The sequence below is a fragment of the Pseudophryne corroboree genome, chromosome 4 (genome assembly GCF_028390025.1).
Source record: "Pseudophryne corroboree isolate aPseCor3 chromosome 4, aPseCor3.hap2, whole genome shotgun sequence".
In the NCBI taxonomy this organism is placed as follows: Eukaryota; Metazoa; Chordata; class Amphibia; order Anura; family Myobatrachidae; genus Pseudophryne; species Pseudophryne corroboree.
The window spans coordinates 657,318,105-657,343,257 of NC_086447.1; the positions used below are offsets into that span (position 1 = coordinate 657,318,105).

Consider the following 25,153-nt stretch of genomic DNA (forward strand, 5'->3'; position numbering starts at 1 on the left):
ACAGTAGATATAACAGTACACAGTAAGAACTGGATGTATATCACAGGGTAAGTGTACTATAAAACCCTGACTAAATGCACTCTAACTATCACTGTCTAAAAAGGCAGGTAGAATACTTACGTGTCATGTAAAGGCACAGCGCTGACAACCAGGCGGCTTTACATAGGAGGATTTGCCCAAGCAGTCCCAGGAACAGTGAGCTGAGGGATAATGGCACCGCAGACACTGACTGGGAGTGAGGAAAAGACAGATATGCAGCTCCAGGGCGGGAACATTTGCGGTCTAAGCCTTATCCCCCTTGCTGGCAAAACCACCAGGTACTGTGGGCGATATAAGAAGTGGTTTAGAGAGAAAACCCGACCTGCGCCCATACCCTGGTGATCTAGTGGGATCGCCTGTACTGCCACAGTGTCCGCCAGCGCGCGCGGCCCGCCTCCAACTGACCGCGCCAGATCGCGAGCGGGACCCACTTACCACCTGCCGAAGCGCAGCCACGCGATCCTGGAGAGCCCCAGCCGTGTGTGTCTAACATGAAGAAAACCGTGCCTCCGCTGTAGGTACCCAGCAACCAAGGCTCGGGAGTGTACAGCGCCGCTGGGGAGAGCTGGAGCTGCAGCAGTGAATGTCACAACACATTTACCACCGCTGCTGCCCTTGAAGTCTTCACTTTTTACCTCATAAAAAGCTTTTCTCAGGGCTGCTTGGAGCAGCCCCTCTGTTAAGTGCCTGCTTACTGCAGCACCAACTGACAAACTGAGCTCCTGTGCTGGCAGGCTGGGTTGATATAGGAGGCGGCGCTGTGCATTCTGGGAACAGTCAAAGCTTTGAGTCTGTTGGTGCCTCGGATCAAGATCCTACTCTACACCCCATTGTCCAGACTAGTGGAGCCCAGTGTACCCCGCAGCAGAAAACAACAACTTATGTTGACCTTTTGTCATGCCGACCTAATGCTTGTGTCAACATATTTTGGGTGTCAACTTACTGTCGACCAATAGTGGTCGACCTAGACACTGTCAACCTAAGTGTGGTCGACCCTATGAAACACACACTATAAAAATAAGATTTTAAACCTACCGGTAAAACTTTTTCTCCTAGTCCGTAGAGGATGCTGGGGACTCCGTAAGGACCATGGGGGTATAGACGGGCTCTGCAGGATACATGGGCACTTTAAGACCTTTTAATGGGCGTGAGCTGGCACCTCCCTCTATGTCCCTTCTCCAGACCTCAATTATAGAACTGTGCCCAGAGGGGACTGACAGTACGAGGAAAGGAATTTTGTTAATCTAAGGGCGAGAGACATACCAGCCTACACCACACACACACACACACACACACACACACACACACACACCGTACAACATGGTATATACGAAACCAGTTAACAGTATGAACAAACAGTATCAGCCAGAGACTGATCTCAACTGTAACATTACCCTTATGTAAGCAACAACTATATACAAGCCTTGCAGATTTAGTCCGCACTGGGACGGGCGCCCAGCATCCTCTACGGACTAGGAGAAAAAGATTTACCGGTAGGTTTAAAATCTTATTTTCTCTTACGTCCTAAAGGATGCTGGGGACTCCGTAAGGACCATGGGGTTTATACCAAAGCTCCAGACCGGGCGGGAGAGTGCGGATGACTCTGCAGCACCGATTGAGCAAACATGAGGTCCTCATCAGCCAGGGTATCAAACTCGTAAAATTTTGCAAAAGTGTTTGAACCAGACCACGTAGCTGCTCGGCAAAGCTGCAATGCCGAGACGCCTCGGGCAGCCGCCCAAGAAGAGCCCACCTTCCTAGTGGAATGGGCCTTTACTAATTTTGGTAACGGCAATCCAGCCGTAGAATGAGCCTGCTGAATCGTGTTACAGATGTTGGCAGCATACAGGACAAACAGTACCTCTGTTTAACTAACCCGAGCCGTTCTGGCTATATAAATTTTTGAGGCCCTGACTACATCAAGGGACTTGGAATCCTCCAAGGCATCCGTAGCCACAGGCACCACAATAGGTTGGTTCACGTGAAAAGACGAAACCACCTTAGGCAGAAATTGAGGACGAGTCCTCAACTCTGCTCGATCCACATGGAAAATCAGATAGGGGCTCTTGTGAGACAAAGCTGCCAATTCGGACACCCGCCTTGCAGACGCCAAGGCCAACAACATGACCACTTTCCAAATGAGAAACTTCAATTCAACTGTTTGAAGAGGTTCAAACCAGTGCGATTTAAGTAACTGTAACACCACGTTAAGGTCCCACGGGTCTGGGACTCCGGGTCGACAACAAAAAGGTCGACACACCTTAGGTCAACGCCAATTGGTCGTCATGGACAAAAGGTCGACAGGAACAATGTCGACATGGAAAAAGTTCGACATGAGTTTTTTTTATGTTTTTTTGGTGTCGTTTTCTTCGTAGAGTGACCGGGAACCCCAATTAGTGCTACCGCTTCGCTCGGCACAGATAACGATCCATGTGGACTACGATTGGAACGGTAAAGTATGAAAAGGTTCCAAAAAAGGAAAAAAACGTGAAAAACTCATGTCGACCTTTTGTCCATGTCGACCTTTTGTCCATGTCGACCTAAGGTGTGTCGACCTTTTTGTTGTCGACTTGAAGTCCAGATACCGGTGCCATGGGGGGCACAAAAGGAGGTTGGATGTGCAGCACTCCTTTTACAAAAAAGTCTGGACTTCTGGGAGAGAAGCCAATTCCTTCTGAAAGAATATAGATAAGGCCGAAATCTGCACCTTAATGGAGCCTAACTTTAGGCCCATATCCACTCCTGTCTGTAGAAAATGGAGAAAACGACCCAGCTGAAAATCTTCCGTAGGAGCATTCTTGGTTTCACACCAAGACACATATTTCCTCCAGATACGGTGATAGTGCTTCGCCGTTACCTACTTCCTAACTTTTAATAGAGTAGGGATGACTTCCCCCCGGAATACCTTTCCTAGCTAGGATCTGGCGTTCAACCGCCATGCCGTCAAACGTAACCGCGGTAAGTCTAGGAACACACACGGCCCCTGTTGTAACAGGTCCTCTCTGAGAGGAAGCGGCCAAGGATCTTCTGTGATCATTTCCTGAAGATCTGGATACCAGGCCCTTCGAGGCCAATCTGGAACAATGAGTATTGTCTGCACTCTTGTTCGTCTTATGATTCCCAATATTTTTGAGATGAGTGGAAGTGGAGGGAACACATAGACAGACTGAAACAGCCACGGTGTCACTAGGGAGTCCACTGCCACTGCCTGAGGGTCCCTCGACCTGGAACAATACGTCCGAATCTACCTGTTGAGGCGTGACGCCATCATGTCTAAATTTGAAGGAGTCCCCAACAACTTGTTACCTCTGCAAAGACTTCTTGATGAAGTCCCCACTCCCCCGGATGGAGATCGTGCCTGCTGAGGAAGTCTGCTTCCCAGTTGTCTACTCCCGGTATGAAAACTGCTGATACAACGCTTACATGATTTTCCGCCCAGCGAAGAACCCTGGTGGCTTCCGCCATTGCTGCTCTGCTCCTTGTCCCGCCCCGGCGGTTTACATGCGCCATGGCTGTGATGTTGTCTGACTGGATCAGAACGAGTAGGTTGCGAAGATGATTCTCCGCCTGCTTCAGGGCCTTGTATATGGACCTTAATTCCAGCAAATTGATGTGTAGACAAGCCTCCTAGCTTGACCATATTCCCTGAATTTTTTTTCCCTGGGTGACCGCTCCCCATCCTCGGAGGCTCGTGTCCGTGGTCACGAGAACCCAATCTTGAATTCCGAACCTGCGACCCTCTAGAAAGTGAGCACTCTGGAGCCACCACAGGAGAGGGACAGGCGTATCCTCCGATGCCTCTGGAGATGGGACCCTGACCACTTGTCCAGAAGGTCCCACTGAAAAGTTCTTGCATGGAACCTTCCGAACGGAATGGCCTCGTAGGCCGCCACCATCTTTCCCAATACTCGAGTGCATTGATGAACTGACACTCTTTTTGGTTTCCGCAGGTCCTGGACCATGTTCTTGAGTTCCTGGGCCTTTTCCATTGGGAGAAAAACCCTCTGTTTTTCCGTGTCCAGAATCATGCCCAAAAATGACAGCAGAGTTGTTGGAACCAACTGCGACTTTGGCAGATTTAAAATCCAGCCATGTTGTTGTAGTACTCTCAGGGAGAGAGACACGCTTTTTAGTAAATGTTCTCTTGATCTTGCTTTTATCAGGAGATCATCCAAGTATGGGATAATTGTGACCCCCTGCTTGCGCAGGAGCACCATAATTTCCGCCATTACCTTGGTGAAAATTCTCGGGGCCGTGGAAAGACCAAACGGCAACGTCTGAAACTGGTAATGACAATCCTGTACAGCGAATCTCAGGTACGCCTGATGAGGAGGATATATGGGGACATGAAGGTATGCATCCTTTATGTCTAGTGACACCATAAAATCCCCCCCTTCCAGGCTGGAGATCACTGCCCGGAGAGATTCCATCTTGAATTTAAACCTCTTCAAATATAAGTTTAGGGATTTTAGATTCAGAATTGGTCTGACTGAGCCATCCGGCTTCCGGACCACAAATAGGGTTGAATAAAACCCCTTCCCCTGTTGGAGTAGGGGAACCTTGATAATCACTTGCTGTTGACACAGCTTTTGTATGGCAGCTGAAACTATAGCTCTCTCTTGGGGAGAAGCTGGCAAGGCCGATTTGAAAAATCGGTGAGGAGGCACATCTTCGAACTCCAGTTTGTAGCCTTGAGATACAATTTTTACCACCCAAGGATCCAAGTCTGACTGAACCCAGACCTGGCTGAAGAGTTGAATACGTGCCCCTACCGGTGCGGACTCCCGCAGCAGAACCCCAGCGTCATGCGGTGGATTTGGTAGAGACTGGGGAGGACATTTGCTCCTGGGAACTAGCCGTAGCTGGTGTTCTCTTCCCTCTACCTCTGGCGAGGAAGAATGAACCACGCCCCTTTCTGGACTTATGAGACCGAAACGACTGCATCTGATATTGAGGTGTTTTCTTTTGCTGTGTGGGAACGTAAGGCAAAAAAGAAGACTTACCCGCGGTAGCTGTGGAAACCAGGTCCGCAAGGCCCTCCCCAAATAAAACTTCACCCTTGTAAGGTAAAGCCTCCATATGTCTCTGAGTCTGCATCACCAGTCCATTGACGGGTCCATAGGGACCTTCTAGCAGAACTTGCCATGGCATTGGCTTTCTAACCCAAAAGACCAATATCTCTCGCAGCCTCCCTCATATACAACGCTGCGTCCTTGATGTGACCTAAGGTCAATAAAATATTATCTTTATCTAGGGTGTCCATGTCAGATGACAAGTTATCTGCCCAAGCTGCAATTGCGCTACCCACCCATGCCGACGCTACTGCCGGTCTGCGCAGGGCTCCCGTAGTCGCAAAAATTGCTTTTAAGGTAGTTTCTTGCCTGCGATCCGCAGGATCCTTTAGGGTCGCCGTGCCGGGGACGGTAGGGCCACCTTCTTGGACAAGCGCGTCAAGGCCTTGTCCACCGTGGGTGAGGATTCCCACCATAACCTGTACTTTGAGGGGAAAGGATACGCCATAATAATTCTCTTGGGAACCTGCAGTCTCTTGTCTGGAGTTTCCCAAGCTTTTTCAAATAAAGCGTTCAGCTCATGAGATGGGGGAAAACGTTACCTCAGGTTTCTTTTTCTTAAACATGCAGACCCTTGTGTCAGGGACAGAGGGGTCCTCTGTGATATGTAATACATCTTTAATTGCAATAATCATGTATTGAATACTCTTGGCCACCCTTGGGTGTAACCGTGCATCATCATAGTCGACACTGGAGTCGGAATCCGTGTCGGTATCAGTGTCTGCTATCTGGGTAAAGGGACGTTTATGGGACCCTGAAGGGTCTTGTGACACCGCAAGAGCCATGGATTGACTCCCTGCTTGGTCTTTGGACTCTGCCCTGTCCAATCTCTTATGTAATAAAGCCACACTAGCATTCAAAACATTCCACATGTCCACCCAATCCGCCGTTGGCTGTGCAGACGGAGACACTACCACCATCTGCTCTGCTTCCTCCCTAGACGAGCCTTCCGCTTCAGACATGTCGACACACGTGTACCGAGACCCCTACATGCACTGGGATATATGGATATGGGGACAGACCCACAATAAGGCCCTTTGGAGAGACAGAGAGAGAGAGTATGCCAGCACACACCCAGCACCACTTCGTTCTGAAACAAAGTCGCAGACCTGTAAGCGCTTTATATAACAAACTTAGCACCAAATCAATGTGTCTCCCCCCCTTCGTTATTGCCTCCTATTACTTGTACAGCAGGGGAAAAGTCCGGGAGCAGCTTCTCTGCAGCAAGCTGTGGAGAAAATGGCGCTGGTTAGTGCTGAGGGATCTAGCTCCGCCCCCTCGATGGCGGGTTTCGGTCCCGCTATTTGTTTATACTGGTGGGGTTTTTATATATACTGCCTCCGCAGTGTCTATATATCTGTGCCAGTCTAATATGAGGCCATAATTGCTGCCCAGGGCGCCCCCCCTGCACCCTTGCTGTGCCGTGTGTGTGTGTGTGTGTGTGTGTGTGTGTGTGTGTGAGCAATGGCGCGCAGCGCGACCGCTGCGCGGTACCTCATGAAGATCTGAAGTCTTCTGCCGCCTTTGAAGCCTTCTTGTTTCCTATACTTACCCGGCTTCTATTTTCCGGCGCTGTGAGGAGGACGACGAACAGCAAGGACGACACCTGTGTTCTGACCCTCTGGAGCTAATGGTGTCCAGTAGCCTAAGAAGCAGAGCCCATCAGTCCAGGAAAGGGGTCTGATTCTCTCCCCTCAGTCCCCCGAAGCAGGGAGCCTGTTGCCAGCAGTGCTCCATGAAAATAAAAAACCTAACAAAAGTATTTTCTAGAGAAACACAGTAGAGCTCCCCTAGTGTGCAACCAGTTTCCTCTGGGCACAGGATTTAACTGAGATCTGGAGGAGGGGCATAGAGGGAGGAGCCAGCTCACGCCCATTAAAAGGTCTTAAAGTGCCCATGTCTCCTGCAGAGCCCGTCTATACCCCCATGGTCCTTACGGAGTCCCCAGCATCCTCTAGGACGTAAGAGAAATACTTCTGGTCGAAGCATTTGGATATGGGAGACTCAACCTGTACAGCTAATCCTGCTGAAAATGAACGTGTGGATTATGTAACAATAGTTCTAACATCAAACAGAACTGTATTATCAAGAATTGCAACATACAGTATAGACAAGATAAATACCAGACCTTTGCCCTGGAAGAAACGGGCATAATCTCTGTACAACTGATTACAAAACTCCATTACTCAATGAAACAACTGTACATATCTCAGTGCTGCAGTGGGTCAAAAGCTGTAGTGTGTCATCCAGCCACAGAATAGTGTTCCTCTGCTCAGTTCCAAAAGGCACTGCGGTACTTATTAATCCATTTCACAGCAGATTTTTCTAATTTTTATGGATATAGCCCCACTATGTACAAAGTGTAACTCGCAAGAACAGTAGTAGTGAAAGACATTTATGAAAGATTCCTCCAGAGAACCGGACACTGCGCATGAGCACAGTGTCAAATTCCGGAATCGGACTGAGGCTGCGGGAGAGGGATTAGACGATCTCTCTCCTATTAGTATGCCTTCTTAGGGTTAAAGCAGTTTACACCATCTAAAGATAGGGACTGCTCTGCAGCACTAATTAGTTTTCTGCATGAGAATTCTGTGAAATCTAGTGCCTCAAGCTATTACTATAAAGCAACAAGTCATAGAAGTAAGCAGAAACTGCAGTTTCTACATCATTTTATGAAAAAATAAGAATTTACTTACCGATAATTCTATTTCTCGTAGTCCGTAGTGGATGCTGGGAACTCCGTAAGGACCATGGGGAATAGCGGCTCCGCAGGAGACTGGGCACATCTAAAGAAAGCTTTAGGATCACCTGGTGTGCACTGGCTCCTCCCCCTATGACCCTCCTCCAAGCCTCAGTTAGGATACTGTGCCCGGACGAGCGTACACAATAAGGAAGGATTTTGAATCCCGGGTAAGACTCATACCAGCCACACCAATCACACTGTACAACTTGTGATCTGAACCCAGTTAACAGCATGATAATAGAGGAGCCTCTAGAAAAGATGGCTCACTACAACAATAACCCGAATTTTTTGGTAACAATAATTATGTACCAGTATTGCAGACAATCCGCACTTGGGATGGGCGCCCAGCATCCACTACGGACTACGAGAAATAGAATTATCGGTAAGTAAATTCTTATTTTCTCTGACGTCCTAGTGGATGCTGGGAACTCCGTAAGGACCATGGGGATTATACCAAAGCTCCCAAACGGGCGGGAGAGTGCGGATGACTCTGCAGCACCGAATGAGAGAACTCCAGGTCCTCCTCAGCCAAGATATCAAATTTGTAGAATTTTACAAACGTATTTGCTCCTGACCAAGTAACTGCTCGGCAAAGTTGTAAAGCCGAGACCCCTCGGGCAGCTGCCCAAGATGAGCCCACCTTCCTTGTGGAGTGGGCATTTTAAGATTTTTGGCTGTGGCAGGCCTGCCACAGAATGTGCAAGCTGAATTGTACTACAAATCCAACGAGCAATCGTCTGCTTAGAAGCAGGAGCACCCAGTTTGTTGGGTGCATACAGGATAAACAGCGAGTCAGAATTTCTGACTCCAGCCGTCCTGGAAACATGTATTTTCAGGGTCCTGACCACGTCGAGCAACTTGGAATCCTCCAAGTCCTTAGTAGCCGCAGGTACCACAATAGGTTGGTTCATGTGAAATGCAGAAACCACCTTAGGTAGAAAATTTGAGGACGAGTCCTCAATTCTGCCCTTTCAGAATGAAATATTAAGTAAGGGCTTTTATATGATAAAACCGCCAATTCTGACACCCGCCTGGCTGAAACCAGGGCTAACTCGTCACTTCCATGTGAGATATTTTAAGTCCACAGTGGTGAGTGGTTCAAACCAATGTGACTTTAGGAAACTCAACACAACATTGAGATCCCCAAGGTGCCACTGGAGGCACAAAAGGAGACTGTATATGCAGTACCCCTTTTACAAATGTCTGAACTTCAGGCACTGAAGCCAGTTCTTTTTGGAAGAAAATCGACAGGGCCGAAATTTGAACCTTAATGGACCCTAATTTTAGGCCCATAGACAGTCCTGTTTGTAGGAAATGGAGGAAACGACCCAGTTGAAATTCCTCTGTAGGGGCCTTCTTGGCCTCACCCCACGCAACATATTTTCGCCAAATGCGGTGATAATGTTTTGCGGTTACGTCTTTCCTGGCCTTGACCAGGGTAGGGATCTTCAGGATCCGGCGTTCAACCGCCATGCCGTCAAACGCAGCCGCGGTAAGTCTTGGAACAGACAAGGCCCTTGCTGGAGCAGGTCCTTTCTTAGAGGTAGAGGCCACGGTTCGTCCGTGAGCATCTCTTGAAGTTCCGGATACCAAGTCCTTCTTGGCCAATCCGGAACCACGAGTATAGTTCTTACTCCTCTCCTTCTTATGATTCTCAGTACTTTTGGTATGAGGGGCAGAGGAGGGAACACATACACTGACTGGTACACCCACGGTGTTACCAGAGCGTCCACCGCTATTGCCTGAGGGTCCCTTGACCTGGCGCAATATCTGTCTAGTTTTTTGTTTAGACGGGACGCCATTATGTCCACCTTTTGTTTTTCCCAACGGTTTACAATCAGGTGGAAGACTTCTGGGTGAAGTCCCCACTCTCCCGGGTGAAGGTCGTGTCTGCTGAGGAAGTCTGCTTCCCAGTTGTCCACTCCCGGAATGAACACTGCTGACAGTGCTATCACATGATTTTCCGCCCAGCGAAAATCCTTGCAGCTTCTGCCATTGCCCTCCTGCTTCTCGTGCCGCCCGGTCTGTTTACGTGGGCGACTGACGTGATGTTGTCCGATTGGATCAATACCGCCTGACCCTGAAGCAGGGGTTTCGCTTGACTTAGGGCATTGTAAATGGCCCTTAGTTCCAGAATGTTTATATGAAGAGATGTCTCCAGGCTTGACCATAAGCCCTGGAAATTCCTTCCCTGTGTGACTGCTCCCCAGCCTCGCAGGCTGGCATCCGTGGCCACCAGGACCCAGTCCCGAATGCCGAATCTGCGGCCCTCTAGAAGATGAGCACTCTGCAACCACCACAGGAGGGATACCCTTGTCCCTGGTGACAGGGTTATCCGCTGAAGCATCTGAAGATGCGACCCGGACCATTTGTCCAGAAGGTTCCACTGTGCGTGGAATCTGCCGAATGGGATTGCTTCGTAGGAAGCCACCATTTTTACCCAGAACCCTTGTGCATTGATGCACTGAGACTTGGTTCGGTTTTAGGAGGTTCCTGACTAGCTCGGATAACTCCCTGGCTTTCTCCTCCGGGAGAAGCACCTTCTTTCTGGACTATGTCCAGAATCATCCCTAGGAACAGAAGACAAGTCGTCGGAACCAGCTGCGATTTTGGAATATTGAAAATCCAATCGTGCTGCCGCAACACTACCTGATATAGTGCTACACCGATCTCCAACTGTTCCCTGGATCTTACCCTTATCAGGGAATCGTCCAAGTAAAGGATAACTAAAATTCCCTTCCTTCGAAGGAATATCATCATTTCGGTCATTACTTCAGTAAAGACCCGGGGTGCCGTGGACCATCCCTACGGCAGCGTCCGAACTGATACAGTTCTGTACCATAACCTGAAATACCCTTGGTGAGAAGGGTAAATTTTGACATGAAGGTAAGCCTCCTTGATGTCCCGAGACATCATGTAGTCCCCTTCTTCCAGGTTTGCAATCACTGCTCTGAGTGACTCAATTTTGAATTTGAACCTCTGTATGCAAGTGTTCAAAGATTTTAGATTTTAGATTTTAAAATCGGTCTCACCGAGCCGTCTGGCTTCGGTACCACAATAGTGTGGAATAATACCCCGTTCCCTGTTGCAGGAGGGGTACCTTGATTATCACCTGCTGGGAATACAGCTTGTGAATGGCTTCCAAAACTGCCTCCCTGTCAGCGGGAGACGTCGGTAAAACAGACTTTTGGAAACGGCGAGGGGAATACGTCTCGAATTCCAATTTGTACCCCTGAAATATTATCTGAAGGATCCAGGGGTCTACTTGCGAGTGAGCCCACTGCGCACTGAAATTCATTGAGAACGGGACCCCACCGTGCCTGAATTTGTAAAGCCCTAGCGTCATACTGAGGGCTTGGCAGCGGCGGAAAAGGGTTTCTGTTCCTTGGAACTGGCTGATCTCTGCAGCCATTTTCCTCTCCCTCTGTCACGAGCAGAAAAGAGGAACCCTTTTGTCCGCTTGCCAACCAGAACTGCGCCTGATAATACGGCGTCTTATTTTGAGAGGCGACCTGGGGTACATCCCCTCTTTTAAGGCAATACTTCCAAATGCCGTTTGGAATCCGCATCACCTGACCACTTTACTGGAATAATTGGACAACGCACTTATACTTGATGCCAGTCGGCAAATATTCCGCTGTGCATCCTGCATATATAGAAATGCATCTTTTAATTGCTCTATAGGCAATAATATACTGTCCTTATCTAGGATATCATATTTCCAGTCAGGGAATCCGACCACGCCAACCCAGCACTGCACATCCAGGCTGAGGCGATTGCTGGTCGCAGTATAACACCAGTATGTGTGTAAATACATTTTAGGATACGCTCCTGCTTTCTATCAGCAGGATCCTTAAGGGCGGCCATCTCAGGAGAGGGTAGAGCCCTTGTTTTTACAAGCGTGTGAGCGCTTTATCCACCCTAGGGGGTGTTTCCCAACGCACCCTAACCTCTGGCGGGAAAAGGTATACTGCCAATAACTTTTTAGAAAATATCAATTGTTATCGGGGGGAAACCCACGCATCATCACACACCTCATTTTATTTCTCAGATTCAGGAAAACTACAGGAAGTTTTTCCTCACCAAACATAATACCCCTTTTTTTTGGTGGTATTCATATTATCAGAAAAGTGTAAACTTTTTCCATTGCCTCAATCATGCAATGTGTGGCCCTATTGGAAATCACGGTTGTCTCTTCACCGTCGACACAGGAGTCAGTACCCCTGTCGGCGTCTGTATCTGAGGTAACGGGTGCTTTAGGGCCCCTGTATGAGACGTCTGGACATGCACAAGCTGAGTAGCCGGCTGTCTCATGTCAACCACTGTCTTTTATACAAAGCTGACACTGTCATGCAATTTCAACAGTACATCCACTCAGGTGTCGACCCCCTAGGGGGTGACAACACAATTTCAGACACTCTACTCCGTCTCCTCATCATTTTTCTCCTCATACATGTCGACACCAACGTACCGACACACAGCACACACACAGGGAATGCTCTGATAGAGGACAGGACCCCACTAGCCCTTTGGGGAGACAGAGGGAGAGTTTGCCAGCACACACCAGAGCGCTATATATATACAGGGATAACCTTATATAAGTGTTTTTCCCTTTATAGCTGCTGTATTGTTATATACTGCGCCTAATTTGTGCCCCCCTCTCTTTTTTAACCCCTTTCTGTAGTGTAGTGACTGCAGGGGAGAGCCAGGGAGCTTCCCTCCAACTGAGCTGTGAGGGAAAATGGCGCCAGTGTGCTGAGGAGATAAGCTCCGCCCCTTTCTCGGCGTCCTTATCATCCTTTTTCTGTATGTTTTGGCAGGGGTTAAATGCATCCATATAGCCCAGGAGTTATATGTGATGCATTTATTTTAGCCATATAAGGTTTTTTTATCGATTTATTGCGTCTCAGGGCGCTGCCCCCCCCAGCGCCCTGCACCCTCAGTGACCGGAGTGTGAAGTGTGCTGAGAGCAATGGCGCACAGCTGCGGTGCTGTGCGCTACCTTATCTGAAGACAGGATCGTCTTCTGCCGCCGATTTTTCCGGACCTCTTCGCTCTTCTGGCTCTGTAAGGGGGACGGCGGCGCGGCTCCGGTGACCCATCCAGGCTGAACCTGTGATCGTCCCTCTGGAGCTAATGTCCAGTAGCCTAAGAAGCCCAATCCACTCTGCACGCAGGTGAGTTCGCTTCTTCTCCCCTTAGTCCCTCGATGCAGTGAGCCTGTTGCCAGCAGGTCTCACTGAAAATAATAAACCTAAACTAAAACTTTCACAAAGAGCTCAGGAGAGCCCCTAGTGTGCACCCTTCTCGTCGGGCACAGAAATCTAACTGAGGCTTGGAGGAGGGTCATAGGGGGAGGAGCCAGTGCACACCAGGTGATCCTAAAGCTTTCTTTAGATGTGCCCAGTCTCCTGCGGAGCCGCTATTCCCCATGGTCCTTACGGAGTTCCCAGCATCCACTAGGACGTCAGAGAAAAATGCTTGCTAAATAGGGCCCTGAAAATGAGTAAAATACTCCCATATGCGACGCTGTAAAAGAAATCTGTAGCTGTGTATCTTGGGATTTAAATTTAGGTTGATAAGTTAAATTATAGTTTTCTTCTGCAGGCAGGACATTTAAAAAACCTACAGTGCTGGGTTTTACCCACAGTTGTTGGGTTTTGGTATTCAATATCAGGACATAAAATGGGAAGCAGTGATTTCTATAGAAATCAGTGCATCTATTCGCTCGACTCCAGAACAAGTCTTATTTTTCCTAAAATAGTGAATTTTAAGAAAAATCAAAGGGATTTGTTCTGGAATCCCGACAGCACCCCTCTGAGGATTAATTAAATTGGAAGCCGCGGCTATCGGGAGCGTGCATACCCGTGGTAATCCAAAATTGGGTGCGAGGTAAACAAAGTTTTTTTACCGTCGCTCCCCCATAATCTGCCCTAAGTTTGGAGTTGAGGGGAATTATCAAGTAGAAGTTTCCTTTGCAAACGCTAGTGGACTTGCTTGTCCTGTAAGTGACAACTAAATTTGGTGTTATTGTGCTGGGTATAACAAAGAATACAAAATTGTACCTAAAAAAATATGCCTAGTTAGGCACTTTGATATTACATCCATCTTAAAAAATATAAAAGAAAAAATTCCTTGTATTAAGTTTTACCAAAAATTGGTATGTACAAGTGTTCCGTACATGACGTGGAACACCCAATAGGTCCCTCAAATAGTTAACTGTAGCATAGAGCAGGGGTGTAGAATATCAACTACTCCAGAAATAAAAACAAAAACAAATCAGCATTTTGTAATGCTACATGAAACTAAATTCAGCTATATTTGAAGAAATCATTTTAGGCTTGAGCATAAAAGATCAAGATGTATCTGGCTCAATTCATGTTCTTTTGTGTGCAGACTAATACATTTGCATATATTTATTTGCGTTGTGCAGCTGTACAATACTTACTGGCCCCACACAGTCGAGAACAACGGAGGCTTTCTTACACATATCAGCAAGGGAGGAGGGATCACCAATGTCACATATTATAATGTCGATGGACTTCAGCTGTGGCCTAGCTAAGAACAAACAACAAGAAAAATATTTCAGTTTTGACTGGTACAGAATTTAATACTTAAGCAGGGTACACAGTGAGCAATATATTGGCCGTTTGAACGGCCAATATATCCTGAGGCCGTCAACGGGTGCGTACCCCCAATATGTCTGAACATCATCGTTCAGAGACATCGCGACGACCCCGCATCACAGCCAATGTCCAATATATTGGCGCATCTGCCTATGTTTACGGTTGGACTTGCTGCAGGGGCCACCAGTGACGGACATCTTAACTGGGCGGGTACATTAAAATGCCCACCCAACTGTGACATCTGGCACAACATATTGGGCAAATGATTGCTGTGTGTGCTCAGCTTTACTGTCAAAAGATTTAAAATTAGAGAAACAAAAAATAAATAAAAATAAGAATTTACTTACCGATAATTCTATTTCTCATAGTCCGTAGTGGATGCTGGGAACTCCGTAAGGACCATGGGGAATAGCAGCTCCGCAGGAGACTGGGCACAAAAGTAAAGCTTTAGGACTACCTGGTGTGCACTGGCTCCTCCCCCTATGACCCTCCTCCAAGCCTCAGTTAGGATACTGTGCCCGGACGAGCGTACACAATAAGGAAGGATTTATGAATCCCGGGTAAGACTCATACCAGCCACACCGATCACACCGTACAACCTGTGATCTGAATCCAGTTAACAGCATGATAACAGAGGAGCCTCTGGAAAGATGGCTCACAACCACAATAACCCGATTTTTGTAACAATAACTATGTACAAGTATTGCAGACAATCCGCACTTGGGATGGGCGCCCAGCATCCACTACGGACTATGAGAAATAGAATTATCGGTAAGTAAATTCTTATTTTCTCTGACGTCCTAGTGGATGCTGGGAACTCCGTAAGGACCATGGGGATTATACCAAAGCTCCCAAACGGGCGGGAGAGTGCGGATGACTCTGCAGCACCGAATGAGAGAACTCCAGGTCCTCCTCAGCCAGGGTATCAAATTTGTAGAATTTAGCAAACGTGTTAGCCCCTGACCAAGTAGCTGCTCGGCAAAGTTGTAAAGCCGAGACCCCTCGGGCAGCCGCCCAAGATGAGCCCCTTTCCGTGTGGAATGGGCTTTTACAAATTTTGGCTGTGGCAGGCCTGCCACAGAATGTGCAAGCTGAATTGTGCTACAAATCCAACGAGCAATAGTCTGCTTAGAAGCAGGAGCACCCAGCTTGTTGGGTGCATACAGAATAAACAGCGAGTCAGATTTTCTGACTCCAGCCGTCCTGGAAACATATTTTCAGGGCCCTGACTACGTCCAGCAACTTGGAGTCCTCCAAGTCCCTAGTAGCCGCAAGTACCACCATAGGCTGGTTCACGTGAAACGCTGAAAACACCTTAGGGAGAAATTGAGGATGAGTCCTCAATTCCGCCCTGTCTGGAAGATCAGATAAGGGCCTTTACAGGATAAAGCCCCCAATTCTGACACGCGCCTGGCCGAGGCCAGGGCCAACAACATGACCACTTTCCATGTGAGATATTTTAACTCCACAGACTCAAGTGGTTCAAACCAATGTGACTTTAGGAACCCCAAAACTACATTGAGATCCCAAGGTGCCACTGGAGGCACAAAAGGAGGCTGTATATGCAGTACCCCTTTTACAAAACGTCTGAACTTCAGGAACTGAAGTTAGTTCTTTCTGGAAGAAAATTGACAGGGCCGAAATTTGAACCTTAATGGACCCCAATTTTAGGCACATAGACACTCCTGTTTACAGGAAATGCAGGAATCGACCTAGTTGAAAATTCCTCCATCGGGGCCTTACTGGCCTCGCACCCCGCAACATATTTTCGCCAAATGCGGTGATAATGCTTTGCGGTTACATCCTTCCTGGCTTGATCAGGGTAGGGATGACTTCATCCGGAATGCCTTTTTCCTTCAGGATCCGGCGTTCAACCGCCCTGCCGTTAAACGCAGCCGCGGTAAGTCTCGGAATAGACAGGGTCCTTGCTGGAGCAGGTCCCTTCTTAGAGGTAGAGGCCACGGGTCCTCCGTGAGCATCTCTTGAAGTTCCGGGTACTAAGTCCTTCTTGGCCAATCCGGAGCCACGAGTATAGTTCTTACTCCCCTCCGTCTTATAATTCTCAGTACTTTTGGTATGAGAGGAAGAGGAGGGAACACATACACTGACTGGTACACCCATGGTGTTACCAGAGCGTCCACAGCTATTGCCTGAGGGTCCCTTGACCTGGCGCAATACCTGTCCAATTTTTTGTTTAGGCGGGACGCCATCATGTCCACCTTTGGTTTTTCCCAATGGTTTACAATCATGTGGAAGACTTCTGGGTGAAGTCCCCACTCTCCCGGGTGAAGGCCGTGCCTGCTGAGGAAGTCTGCTTCCCAGTTGTCCACTCCCGGAATGAATACTGCTGACAGTGCTATCCCATGATTTTCCGCCCAGCGAAGAATCCTTGCAGCTTCTGCCATTGACTGCTTCTTGTGCCACCCTGTCTGTTTACATGGGTGACTGCCGTGATGTTGTCCGACTGGATCAACACCGGCTGACCTTGAAGCAGAGGTCTTGCTAAGCTGAGAGCATTGTAAATGGCCCTTAGCTCCAGGATATTTATGTGAAATGATGTCTCCAGGCTTGACCATAAGCCCTGGAAAAATTTTTCCTGTGTGACTGCTCCCCAGCCTCGCAGGCTGGCATCCGTGGTCACCAGGACCCAGTCCTGAATGCCGACTCTGCGGCCCTCTAGAAGATGAGCACTCTGCAACCACCACAGGATGGACACCCTTGTCCTTGGTGACCGGGTTATCCGCTGATGCATCTTAAGATGCGACCCGGACCATTTGTCCAGCAGGTCCCACTGGAAAGTTCTTGCGTGGAATCTGCCGAATGGCTTTGCTTCGTAGGAAGCTACCATTTTTTCCAGAACCCTTGTGCATTGATGCACTGAGACTTGGCTCGGTATTAGGAGGTTCCTGACTAGCTCGGATAACTCCCTGGCTCTCTCCTCCGGGAGAAACACCTTTTTCTGAACTGTGTCCAGAATCATCCCTAGGAACAGAAGACGAGTCGTCGGAACCAGCTGCGATTTTGGAATATTGTGAATCCAATCGTGCTGTCGCAACACTACCTGAGATAGTGCTACACCGACCTCCAACTGTTCCCAGGATCTTACCCTTATCAGGAGATCGTCCAAGTAAGGGATAACTAAAAACTCCCTTCCTTCGAAGGAGTATCAACATTTCGGCCATTACCTTGGTAAAGACCCGGGGTGCCGTGGACCATCCAAACGGCAGCGTCTGAAACTGATAGTGACAGTTCTGTACCACAAACCTGAGGTACCCTTGGTGAGAAGGGTAAATTTGGACATGAAGGTAAGCATCCTTGATGTCCAGAGACACCATGTAGTCCCCTTCTCTTGAATTTGAACCTCTGTATGTAAGTGTTCAAAGATTTTAGATTTAAAATCGGTCTCACCGAGCCGTCCGGCTTCGGTACCACAACAGTGTGGAGTAATACCCCTTTCCCTGTTGCAGGAGGGGTACCTTAATTATCACCTGCTGGGAATACAGCTTGTGAATGGCTTCCAACACTGCCTCCCTGTCTGCTTGTAAAGCCCCAGCGTCATGCTGAGGGCTTGGCAGAGGCGGGAGAGGGCTTCTGTTCCTGGGAACTGGCTGATTTCTGCAGCCGTTTCCCTCTCCCTCTGTCACGGGGCAGAAATGAGGAACCTTTTGCCCACGTGCCCTTATGGGAACGAAAGGACTGCGCCTGATAATACGGCGTCTTCTTATGTTGAGAGGCGACCTGGGGTAAAAACGTGGATTTCCCAGCTGTTGCCGTGGCCACCAGGTCTGAAAGACCGACCCCAAATAACTCCTCCCCTTTATAAGGCAATACTTCCATATACCATTTGGAATCCACATCACCTGACCACTGTCGTGTCCATAACCCTCTTCTGGCAGAAATGGACAGCGCACTTACTCTTGATGCCAGTCGGCAAATATCCCGCTGTGCATCACCCATATATAGAAATGCATCTTTTAAATGCTCTACAGGCAATAATATACTGTCCCTATCTAGGGTATCAATATTTTCAGTCAGGGAATCCGACCACGCCAACCCAGCACTGCACATCCAGGCTGAGGCGATTGCTGGTCGCAGTATAACACCAGTATGTGTGTAAATACATTTTAGGATACCCTCCTGCTTTCTATCAGCAGGATCCTTAAGGGTGGCCATCTCAGGAGAGGGTAGAGCCCTTGTTTTGACAAGCGTGTGAGCGCTTTATCCCCCCTAGGGGGTGTTTCCCAACGTGCCCTAACCTCTGGCGGGAAAGGATATATGCCAATAACTTTTTAGAAATTATCAGTTTTTTTATCGGGGGAAACCCACGCTTCATCACACACCTCATTTAATTTCTCAGATTCAGGAAAACTACAGGTAGTTTTTCCTCACTGAACATAATACCCCTATTGGTGGTACTCGTATTATCAGAAATGTATAAAACCTTTTCCATTGCCTCAAACATGTAACGTGTGGCCCTACTGGAAGTCATATTTGTCTCTTCACCGTCGACACTGGAGTCAGTATCCGTGTCGGCGTCTGTATTTGCCATCTGAGGTAACGGGCGCTTTAGAGCCCCTGACGGCCTTTGAGACGTCTGGACAGGCACAAGCTGAGTAGCCGGCTGTCTCATGTCAATCACTGTCTTTTGTAAAGAGCTGACACTGTCATGTACTTCCTTCCAGCAGTTCATCCACTCAGGTGTCGACCCCCTAGGGGGTGACATCCCTATTACAGGCAATTTGCTCCGCCTCCACATAATTTACCTCCTCATACATGTCGACACAAACGTACCGACACACAGCACACACACAGGGAATGCTCTGATAGAGGACAGGACCCCACTAGCCCTTTGGGGAGACAGAGGGAGAGTTTGCCAGCACACACCAGAGCGCTATATATATATATATATATATATATATATATATATATATATATATATACATACATACACACACACAGGGATAACCTTATATAAGTGTTTTTCCCCTTATAGCTGCTGTATTGTTTATACTACGCCTAATTAGTGCCCCCCTCTCTTTTTTAACCCTTTCTGTAGTGTAGTGACTGCAGGGGAGAGCCAGGGAGCTTCCCTCCAACAGAGCTGTGAGGGAAAATGGCGCCAGTGTGCTGAGGAGATAGGCTCCGCCCCTTTCTCGGCGGCCTTTTCTCCCGTTTTTCAGTGTAATCTGGCAGGGGTTAAAATTCATCCATATAGCCCTGGGGGCTATATGTGATGTATTTTCGCCAGCCAAGGTGTTTTTATTGCTGCTCAGGGCGCCCCCCCCCCCCTAGCGCCCTGCACCCTCAGTGACCGAAGTGTGAAGTGTGCTGAGGAGCAATGGCGCACAGCTGCAGTGCTGTGCGCTACCTTGGTGAAGACAGGATGTCTTCTGCCGCCGATTTTCCGGACCTCTTCTTGCTTCTGGCTCTGTAAGGGGGCCGGCGGCGCGGCTCTGGGACCGGACTCCATGGCTGGGCCTGTGTTCGATCCCTCTGGAGCTAATGGTGTCCAGTAGCCTAAGAAGCCCAATCCACTCTGCACGCAGGTGAGTTCGCTTCTTCTCCCCTTAGTCCCTCGATGCAGTGAGCCTGTTGCCAGCAGGTCTCACTGAAAATAAAAAACCTAAAACTAAACTTTTCACTAAGCAGCTCAGGAGAGCCCCTAGTGTGCACCCTTCTCGTTCGGGCACAAAAATCTAACGGAGGCTTGGAGGAGGGTCATAGGGGGAGGAGCCAGTGCACACCAGGTAGTCCTAAAGCTTTACTTTTGTGCCCAGTCTCCTGCGGAGCCGCTATTCCCCATGGTCCTTACGGAGTTCCCAGCATCCACTAAGACATCAGAGAAAATCATAGATTCTGAGGTGATTATAGAGATGGGAATTAGTGAAGCACATACAATAAATGGATTCCAAACAGCATTAAACAAATTACACTCCGCATATAACTTCTGCAGAGTTTTGCAAGGTGTAATCACAATACACGGGGACATCCATGCAATAGGCTGCTGCTAATAAATGCTGGTGGCACACATGTAGACCAATGCTCATCATTTTCAGTCCTATATTACATGAACTGTATCACTTTCAGCTAAAAGCTGGAAATCTTATTGTCACTTTAAGACAATTCCAACCATCCCATTCTTCTGATTGCTCAGAGCACGCAGCTGCCTGTCACCCCACCGTGCGCTGCAAGCCCGCACACACACGCGTTATCGCTGTCCTGTCATTGCAGCGGCTCTCACCCAGGTTGTCCGCGGCCCTCTGCAGCACTTCCTCCAGCTTCCTCTGGCTCCTGCCAGCTACAGCCCAGCGCAGCTCCTTGCCCCTGAAATCCACGCCATCCGCCACCCGGGCCACTTCCTCCACCACGAACTGCCCAGTGAATCCCGAAGCCCCGAATATGACTATCTGGTAGGGGCGGCCTGCAGCGCCGGTCGCCATGGTGACTGAGCAGCCGGGACGGTGAGAGTGAGGAGAGGGAAGAGTCTTGACACGGTAGAGTGTGACTGTGAGTGACACTGTCTGTCACTAACTGAGGCGCTAAGAGCACTGTGGTAAAGGCGGGGCCGGGAACAGCCCACTGCTTTATAACAAGCATCTGACTATGGTTGATTCTATATCGGAGTGGGAGAAGTGACCTTCTGACGTACCTAGGGGAGGAGACACGTCACCAGGGGGAGGAGCTACGACCGAACAGGGTACCCGAAAAGTTCGCTCGCCACGCTTCGGGCTCAGTGGCGAGCTTCGCTCGCCACCTAATTACTAAAGGTAATAGTTGGTGGCGTGGATACCAGAGCAACTGTCCCGCTGGCGTAGCTCCTCCCCTTTTTGTCGTGGCTCCTCCCCCTGACGGAAAAGGCCACTTGGATCTAGCCTCAACCATCTGATCTAGCCTCAACCATCTGACTATAGCGGGGCAGGGGAGGGGGCTTGTACGTACTTTTTTTTCTCTTCAAACAAACTTTATTGAAAGCTCTGAGCAGAACATTTGTAAAGAGGCATTTAACTGCGCGTAGCCAGGTCTGGGACTCTGACAGCAAAAAGGTTGACGCCAACTGGTCTACACACCTTAGGTCGACATGGACAAAAGGTCGACAGGAACAAGGTCGACATGGAAAAAGGTCGACATGCGTTTTTTTTTTTTGTGTCGTTTTCTTCGCAGAGTGACCGGGAACCCCAATTAGTGCATCGCGTCCCCTCGCATGGCTCGCTTCGCTCGCCATGCTTCGGGCATGGTGCCTTCGCTCCGCTACCGCTTCGCTCGGCACAGATTACCGTTCCAATCGTAGTCCACGTGGATCGTTAAGTATGAAAAGGTTCCAAAAATCGTGAAAAACTCATGTCGACCTTTTTCCATGTCGACCTTGTTCCTGTCGACCTTTTGGTCATGTCGACCTTTTGCCCATGTCGACCTAAGGTGTGTCGACCAATTGGCGTCGACCTAAGGTGAGTCAACCTTTTTGCTGTCGACCTGGAGTCCGGATATCGCGTTGCCGATGTACGGTATATCCCCTCTTCTGCAAAACACACAATGGGTGGGATTCAATTCTTTTCACCCCTTTCCACACCCGTTCAGCTTCTGCCCTCAGGGACGTTGTATCATTTTTTCTCCTTCATCCACTAGGGGCCACTGGAGCGCAGTTACAATGGGGAAATAGTAGGCAGTAATTGGGAGCTGGCACTTTAAAATTCTAACACTGTGGCTAGCTCCTCCCCTACTATGCCCCCCCTCCAAGCCAGTCTTTAATTTGTGCCCAAGGGAGCTGGTTCACTTGGGTCTTCTCTGAAGATTTTTTTTTTTTTCCTTCTTCTTTCTTCTCTTACTTACATCCACAGACAGTCTGCACTGCGGGAGGCTGCCGGCGGGGTCCCATCGCAGCTGCGTGCGGCTCGGGATGGGCCCCGGCTGAAAGAGACGCTAAGCTCTCTGGAGCCGGCCGGACACTGCTGCGTGCGGCGCGTGTCGGGGCCGCTCCGTCGGCTGAAGATTCCTGCAGCGGTAAGTATACGTGGCCGGACACCGCTGCGTGCGGCGCGTGTCGGGCCCACTCCACTACACACCATAGCGGTGAGTAAGTTATTAAATGAGATGCTTCTCTGTCCCCTCCCCCCTTCCCCCGCTCTCTACTGGGCTTTTAGTTAAAGGGTGGTAGGGGGGCTTAGGTGTAGCTCTGGCTAGTTTCTTTAAATATTTATTTATTTATTTAAAACAGCAATTCAAACAGAGACCTGAGTTCAGGTCCGGCTTGTCTCTCGCCCGCACTCCCGCCCGCCCCCCTCCCCGCTTGGATCCCCGCTCAGCGCGGCTCACAGAGCCGCTACGGGGATCCTGCAAAAGGCGCAAAGCAACTTCAAATTTCACGCCTTTGCGGAGGGGGGCGGAGCTTAGTCCTGCTCTGCGCCGCCAGAGTCAGCGCGCGCTGGAGGCCATTTCCTTTGCTGCAGTGCGGGACGGAGGAGCGCCACGGATCACAGTGAGACAGTTGCAGTGGGGACAGGGGGCACTGGGGGGGCACCTGTATCTTCTTTACAGCCTGTCACTGCACAGTATCGTGCAGGATAGATCGGGCTGCTGTGGCTGCATTTTTCCCTACTCTCCCCCCTCCCTCCCCTTCTGCCTATTGCTGTTTTCCTGTGGGGGAGGGTCACAGGTGTTAGGTGCTGCCATGGCCAGTAAAGGCTCCAAGGCAACACAAAAACAGGGGGGCAGTGGTCATGTTTTATGTGAGGAGTCAGAGCCATCTGCTCAGCCCTCCTCAGAACCCCAGAGCGCCCCTGCATGGATGACACAACTCACAGAGGTTATGTGGTTATGTCTCTGCTGATTGGGGAACTGAAGGCCTCTCGGGAAGATAGAGAGGCGGCCCGGTTCCGACAGCTTGTCCCGGTACCGGAGCCAGAACCTGCATGGGCTGTCTCATTGGCAAAGTCAGTAGAAGGGCTCTCTAGGGCTGTAATCCCTTCCCAGACCCCGTCCTTTAGCCCCCCTCAACAGGCTTCTAAAAAGAGATTGCTAGCCTCTGTGTTGCAGGACTTTGACGATGATATGCCTCAATTAGATGAGGCGGGGTTAGATGTACAGGAGGATGTAGATATACAGGATACGGATGACGATCAGGTGTACGGGACTCTGAACCAGTAGCTCAGGGTATAGAGGCTCTTATTACTGCTATTCGCTCAGTATTACAGGTGGAGGAGACGGAGCAGGACGCCTTACGCCCTTCAAGGTTTGGCACCAACCACTGCATGCCGGTGACCTTTCCAGTTTCGGAGGAGCTGGATGCGCTCATAACAGCAGCCTGGAAACATCCAGACGCAAAATTTCAGGTATCAAGAAAACTGTTGTCTTCCTATCCTTTTCCCGCAGATAGCAGGAAACGTTATGAGACCTCTCCGATTGTGGATCCTTCGGTGTCTCATCTGTCCAAAAAGACGGTCCTACCGGTTCCCGGAGCGACTTCGCTTAAGGAGGCGTCGGATAGGAAGTTGGAATCCACCTTGAAGACTATTTACTCGGCGGCGGGGGTATTACATCACCCGGCGCAGGTAGGTTGTTGGGTCAACAAGGCGATCAAAGCTTGGGCGGAGCACTTGTCCTCTGGAATTTGTGACGAATTGTCGGCGGATCAGTTGATACAGTTGGCGGAACACATCCGTGAATCAGCCCTTTATCTTTGCGAAGCGTCCAAGGACATATGTATTCTCAGAGCTAGAATTTCGCTTTAGCAATTGCGGCCCACAGAGCTCTCTGGCTCCGGCAGTGGCAAGCGGATACGGAATCCAAAAGGGCAGCAGAAGCGTTGCCCTTTACGGGTGAGGTTCTGTTTGGTAAGGATCTGGATGCCTGGATCTCTCAGGCCACCGGTGGTAAGTCGACTTATCTTACTTCTGCTGCTCCAGCCACTCGCAGGCCATATAGGGGTCCCTCTTTTCGATCCTTTCGTGCCCCTTCCAGGTTTCGAGGCCAGGCCAGGGGAGGAGCTTTTACCTTCCGTGGCCATAGAGGTAGAGGCAGGGGCAGGGGTAGAGGTTCCGCAGCCTCAGCCCAGTCAGAGGTTAAGTCCTCTACCACTACCACCGCATGACGTGCTTCCGTCCCACCTGGGAGATCACAGGGTGGGAGCTCGTCTGTGGGATTTCAAGGAGGTCTGGGTACAGTCCTGTCCAGACGCTTGGGTCCGGGATCTAATCACTTGCGGTTACAAGCAGAGCCGGCGCAAGCCGCTCAGCAAAGGGATGCAGTGCAGGGAGGCGCCAAACTGAAGAGGCGCTCAAAATCTCCCTGCTCTGCATCCCTGCTGCTGCCAGCTGCCGCTGCGCCTGTCACAGTGGATGACAGGTAGCGGCGCTGGCAGCGTGCAGAGCGGCTCCCTCCCCCTCCTCCTCCCCAGAGTGTGTATTCCTCCCCAGAGTGTGTATGCAGTGTGCGGCCTCAGCCCACACACTGCGCCGCTGACATCCCGATTCCCGATCTGCTTAGAGTGTGGGGGCGTGGCCTAATCGCGGGAGCCGTGGTATCTTTGGATTGAGATACCTTTGGATTGAGAATCCTCCAGGAGTCTTCTAATTGCTGTGTGTGGAGTATTCGTTTGACCTGGCAATATTTAGATGCAATAATTCTAGAGGTTTGAAACCATGTGTCGATGTTGGGGTCTACTGTCCAATTGAAATCAC

General features: G+C 49.5%; 1 protein-coding gene across 1 annotated transcript in view; it reads right to left on the minus strand.

Annotated features, from left to right (window-relative positions):
- SCCPDH (saccharopine dehydrogenase (putative)) overlaps nucleotides 1-21,105 on the minus strand; it is a 236,931-nt gene extending 215,826 nt beyond the window's left edge. The window contains exons 1-2 of the mRNA XM_063917787.1: nucleotides 20,722-21,105; nucleotides 14,303-14,412 (exon numbers count right to left, since the gene is read on the minus strand). Coding sequence (XP_063773857.1) covers nucleotides 14,303-14,412; nucleotides 20,722-20,920 — 309 coding nt within the window. The 5' untranslated portion in view covers nucleotides 20,921-21,105. The remainder of the gene's footprint in view (nucleotides 1-14,302; nucleotides 14,413-20,721) is intronic.
- Nucleotides 21,106-25,153: the final 4,048 nt, after the last annotated feature.